A 6,000-nucleotide genomic window follows, 5' to 3' on the forward strand; every position below is an offset into this window, starting at 1 on the left:
ACAGCTCATTGATAATCCTGATGAAGTATTTGGTATAACTTTTAAGTTACAGAATACTTAAGTATACTATGTACTCACACTAAAGATACCTGATTATGAAATTTCTTTCTATTTTTAACTGAACCAATCAGTAAGAGCAATGAAGTTTGTGTGTTGCTTATCACTTCTACTTCCTTATATATTTGTTTTTTGTATTGTCTTTGCAAACTACTGTATTTGTTTTGTCTGTCTCTATGGGAATGAGAAAAGAAAATTTCCCTTTTGAAAATGTTCTACTGTCTGGTAGATAGGTTCAAAAAGCATTCACCAGATTATCCCAGATTTTAAAGTTACCATTAGCATTTATTCTATTATTGTATTTTTTTCTGTTATATTTTGCATTGAGATGGAAGAATATTGATTTTGTATAAATTTTTTAAAAATACAGTGACTTTTAAAATCAAACTATCCTGAGAAATTTAGTTTTATGATTTCTTAAAATATTTTAACTTTACGTTTGTCAACTGCCATAATCAATTTAATAATAAGTTGGTATAGATTGAGGTCACATATGAGTACAGATTACTTACCAGTTCAAAAGGTATGTAAGTTATACATATAGTTAGACATATTCATTAATCATGAGAATTCTAAAATATGTTCATAATTAACATAATTCTTGATTTTATTTCCTGTTTAAGGAGTAGTGAAATATAATTCCCTATAGCTTCTAAGAGATCCATATGCTAGGTACTGAAGGAATTTGACAGAAGAAGTTTGTTCACACTTATTTCTCTGAATAAATAATGTTATAAGTGCTTATGATAGTATTGGTGGTGGTAAGAATAATCATTTAATCAGTTCTTCAGTATTTCTTAGCTAATTAGATCTCTTAGCCCCAGAAATGTCAAAAAGTAAACAGGTAATCCAAAGGGAGCCATAATTAATCAGTTTTTATGACTATACCATAAATAACCCTGACTTTGATGATTTAAATTTGTAATATGATTGTTAAAATTAAAGGTATACTGGCACACATACATAAAAAATATATGTTTTAAACATGGATGGTTCAAAAAATAAATTTTCAAATTAAAATCCAAACTTGGCTAAATGGAAGATTAACAAAATCAATATGAGTTTTCTTAGATCCTGTGTAGCAAGGCTTGAAACCACCTGTCAGGTTACTATTTACAACTGTAATAATTAGTAATACATCAACAGAATGGCATATTAAAGTACAGGAGCCAGCTGGAGGGAAAATTGGAGATATTGTGAACTTCCCTTAGGATCATTTTTAAAGTATTTTTAAATAATGTAATCATTTTGAAAAAAATGTATCTCTTTTGTATTTCCATAGAACAAATTTGTCTGACTGTCTCAGGATGGATGCTTTCAAGGTCAATTCCTTAGTAAAACTCCATTTTTGTATATTACACTTTTGAGTTAAAAGTGTCATTGGTGTGTGTTTTGATAATCACAAAGGGGAAAATTATCTTCTTTGTCCATGCTTAAATAACTCTGACTTAACTCTAAGGATAATTTTTTTTTTTAACTTAGCATTAACTTTTAAAATCTGGCAAATCTGGCTGTGAAATTATAAACATAATAGTAAACAGCTAAAGAGTTCTCTATTTACAAAAGTTTGGTATATGTAATACATATGAAAATTTTCTGAATCACAGAGAGTTGCTTTTGGTACTAAGGGTGATACTAAGGGTGTATTTGGTTCTCTAGGTAAGTGCTTTACTAAGTGTTTATAGAAAGGAAAAATGCAACTTACAAGTGATTTTTTTTTCCTTCCTGTTTGTTCTTGTTAACAGAAAGGGTTCAAAGACACCAGTCAGTATGTTGTAGGAGAATTGGCAGCACTAGAGAATGAGCAAAAGCAAATTGACACCCGTGCCGCGCTGGTGGAGAAGCGCCTTCGCTATCTCATGGACACAGGTACGGTGCCCAATTACACTGTAAACAGTTTTGGCAAATTGAGCGTTCACAAACTCTTATAGAGTTTTGGAAGTGTGAATCTTTGAAGCCTGAATGTTCAGCAAAACTGCCTTGAAAATAAAAAGGCTGCGATTTGCAGCCACCTCTCTGGGCCCTGGTGATAAGAGTGCCTTCATGGGAAGTGATAACTCGCCCTGATACCGTGTGAGCCAGCACTATTGAACAGTGTGCTCATCCATGCAGAGTTGGAATACACATCTGTGCCTCATTGATATGCCACTGCTTAAAAAAAAAAGTAAGATCTTTACTGTTCTACTGATTCATTGGGGAAAAAAAAGATTTGGCCAGCTAAAGCCATGTACTGCATGAAACAGAGCACTGTGCATAGGGGACGGCTCCATGGACTAGATCACTGAAATTTGAGAATACTATCTGGTTACTGATGCTCCACAATTTTTTTTTTAAGAGAACAGGTTTTTAGAAGTCTGTGATACTTTGTGTCACAGTTGCATTTGAAAGGATTAAGGTATATAGCAAGGTTTGTAAAGATGGGTTAGAGCACCAAGTTAGCTCCTAACCAGAGGGCAGATTGGCTTTTTAATGCTGATTGCCAATGGTGATTGAATAGATCTGAGAGCACAATAAGCAACTGGAAAGGAACTGTGTGTGTGTGTGTGTAAAATGCTACCCCTACAAAGATATTAAAATGTGAAATAAATTAAATCATTCATACCAAATTATAAGTTATATTAAGAAAAAAAGTCAAAAAATACAAGTGGAAAATTCATTCCTGTAATCTAATTAATTGCTTTAATTGTATGGCAGTGTTAAAATAAAGTAGATTAGCATGATTTAGGATTGGAAAGCTTTCCTGAACTTTTTCTTCTCTATTTTCCAAAAATGTATTTAAAATAAAAGAACTTCTCCAAAAATAAGCATTTATATGGGACATTTGAAAATGCATAGATTAGTGAAATCAGAACATATTAGAACAGGAAGGAACCTTAGGCTTTATCTGGGACAGTGGATTTCATACTGTGTTCTATGGAGTCCTAAATCTTCTTCAGAGGCACCTCAGGGGCTTGCCAGGACAATAAGGGAGCAGAAAGTAGACAGGCATCTGGATTCCTTACCTTACTTCAAATAGAGTGGCTCTGAGTTTATTTATCTGAAATAGTGGGCTTTTTGAAACAGTTTATTTGAAGAAAAGGTTCTACTGCTTAAAATTTAAAACCAAAAATACTTTTTAAAAAATCTATTACTTAATCTTTTCATTATATAGGTGAGGGGACAGAGGCATAGGAAACGTTCAAGGTCAAACAGATCACCACATGGTAGACCTTAGATTAGAATTCAGGCTACCAGAACCCTATCATACACGATCCTTCTTGCTACACCAGAATATGTAGACCATGTAGATCAATCCCCTAACAAGTTACATGCATGTTCACTCTTACACCTGTATACTTGTATGGATTCAGCATGGATCCATAAACCAATGTATTGTTTTATATTTGCATTTTTTCTTGGGTTTCTTAGGGATTTTGAAAATATTAGCTGTGTTACCTATATTAAACATATAATTACTAGACTGAATAATATTTGTAATATATTTTTAACTATTTCCTGTAAATATTTTAAGGAGACACATTTCCTTTTTTATTTTCCAAACAAATGGAACTTAACCGCCTTCCCTGGTTGTGTTGAATAAATTCAATGTTACTATACAAGAAGACTTGTGCCACTAGTGAAAAAGCTATAAATCCTGTTTCCTCTCCCCCTTTAGCACTTGGAGCCTGATTTATTGAGGGTTCTAACCAAAATAGACTCAATTTCTCCTTCCTACCCAACATATCACTAGTGAAGCTTTGAAATGGCCCCATTCCAACCATAGATGCTTTATAATCTGAAAGACAGTCACAGAATACAGGTTAAATCTAGAATCCTTTGGAGCTTATTTTATTTCTTACTTCACATGACAGAATCTGATCCTAACTGGATCTGCTTCTGCAGATTTAGACCAAAACTGAGTTGGTCTCCCAACTTCATAAGCTCCAAGAATCATCCTAGACTGTTTTAAACCTCCTCCAACACAAATAATGTTTTAAGAGTTGCCTAAAACCTAGTATCTGAAGTAAGAGATAAGATGTTAGAAAGTGAAAGCATACATTCATCCTTTTCCTTTTTGGGTTCCAGTTCATTCCAACTTCTTATTTATTATAATGCCTTTTTTGGGGATGTTAGACATTTCAGTGTACTTTCTGATTCTCAGCCTAGAATTAAGGAGAGCAGATAGTGCCCGTGTTTTTTATATGGTGAGACTGAGGCTCAGACAGGGGAAATGACTCACTTAAGATTATCTCATTAGGAATGGTGGAGTTAGGGCTTGAACCCAGGTTTTCAGGTTTCCTAGCTCTTGACTCAGTCCTCTTTCCTCACTACATCTTCTTTACAGAACAAATATACTTTAATCTGCTATTTCAGTCTTTATATACTTGTAGATAATTGACTATATTCAGGTTTTTTGCTGATTTGAAATTCACATAATATAAAATTAACCATTTGAAAGTGCACAATTCTGTAGCATTTGGTACATTCGCAGTGTTGTATAGTCATCACCATTGTGTATTTCCAGAAGTTTTTCATCACCCTAAACACGAATTCTATTCTCACTAAGCAATAACTTTCTATTTTCTTCTCCCCCAATCCCCTGGGAATCTTAAATCTACTTTTTCTATGAATTTTCTTTATTGTAGTTATTTTCTGTAAGTGGAATCAAACGATATTTGTCCTTTTGTGTTTGGCTTCTTTCACTTAACATATCTTCAAGGTTCATCCATGTTGTAGCATGTACCAGTACTTCATTCTTTTTTATGGTTGAATAATATTATATTGTATGTTTATACCACATTTGTTTATTCATTCATCTGTTGATGGATATTTGGGTTGTGTCCACTTTTAGCTACTATGAACATTTGTGTACAAGTATCTGTCTGCATCTCTGTTTTCATTTCTTTTGGGTATATACCTAGGGTTGGAATTTCTGAATCATATGGTAATATTGTACTCAATTTTAAATGAGTTGTGAGGTTTAAGTAGAATTCAGAATACATTTTCCAAAAGAAACACTGTTGTAAGTGTCTACAAGCCAGACAAACTCACAAAAACCTGTTAATTCCAAATGTAACTAAATAATACTAATAGTTATTTTAAACCTGAGTCCTAGGCTCCCAGAGCTTGGGCAATATTGGATTTTAAGCACCACCCCTGTGACGTTGAAGCTACTTACATCCTGGGGGGAGACAGGATGGGTGGGGCCTGGATGGCAGCCCAGATTGCTGGACATTTCTCCTGGCATATTGGCAGAAGGCCTTAGCAAGAAAGTAGGAAAAGAATGTAAAAGTCTCATATAACAAGATGGGGAGGTGCCAGGGATGAGAATTGCAGGAGCTGGGAAAGGGCACCAACAACACAGATAGAACAACTATGGGATTTATATGTTTGGTTCCTTCTGAAATTGTTCAGTAATCCTAAATCAGTGATAGTTTGAATACTGAGCAGCCATACTGTGTATGGGAGTGTGTGGGTTTTTTTCTTTTAAACTATATTTCAGGCCGGGCGTGGTCGCTCACGCCTGTAATCCCAGCGCTTTGGGAGACCGAGACAGGTGGTTCACCTGAGGTCTAGAGTTCGAGACCAGCCTGGCTAACATGGTGAAACCCCATCTCTACTAAAAATACAAAAAATTAGCCAGGTGTGGTGGTGGGTGCCTGTAACCCCAGCTACTTAGGAAGCTGAGGCAGGAGAATCTCTTGAATCTGGGTGGCGGAGGTTGCAGTGAGCCAAGATCGCACCATTGCACTCCAGCCTGGGCAACAAGAGCAAAAGTCTGTCTCAAAACAACAGCAACAACAACAACAACAAAAACTATATTGCAAGGCATATTATTTTCAGCCATTTTATCTTGGGATCTGTAAAATCCCTCTGTAAATACAAGTGAATTTTTTTCTCCGCAGCTCTTAATGGTGTGTGTGTGTGTGTGTATGTATGTGTGTGTGTGTGTGTGTGTATAAC

The 6,000-nt window shown here is 35.0% G+C and overlaps 1 protein-coding gene across 14 annotated transcripts in view; it reads left to right on the forward strand.

The window, feature by feature from the left end:
- EHBP1 (EH domain binding protein 1) overlaps nt 1–6,000 on the forward strand; it is a 402,091-nt gene that overhangs the window by 351,972 nt on the left and 44,119 nt on the right. For all 14 annotated transcript variants that reach the window (XM_009184288.4, XM_009184284.3, XM_009184285.4 and 11 more), the window contains one exon: nt 1,803–1,926. In XM_009184288.4, coding sequence (XP_009182552.1) covers nt 1,803–1,926 — 124 coding nt within the window. The remainder of the gene's footprint in view (nt 1–1,802; nt 1,927–6,000) is intronic.

This window comes from Papio anubis, chromosome 14 (genome assembly GCF_008728515.1).
Source record: "Papio anubis isolate 15944 chromosome 14, Panubis1.0, whole genome shotgun sequence".
Taxonomy (NCBI): Eukaryota; Metazoa; Chordata; class Mammalia; order Primates; family Cercopithecidae; genus Papio; species Papio anubis.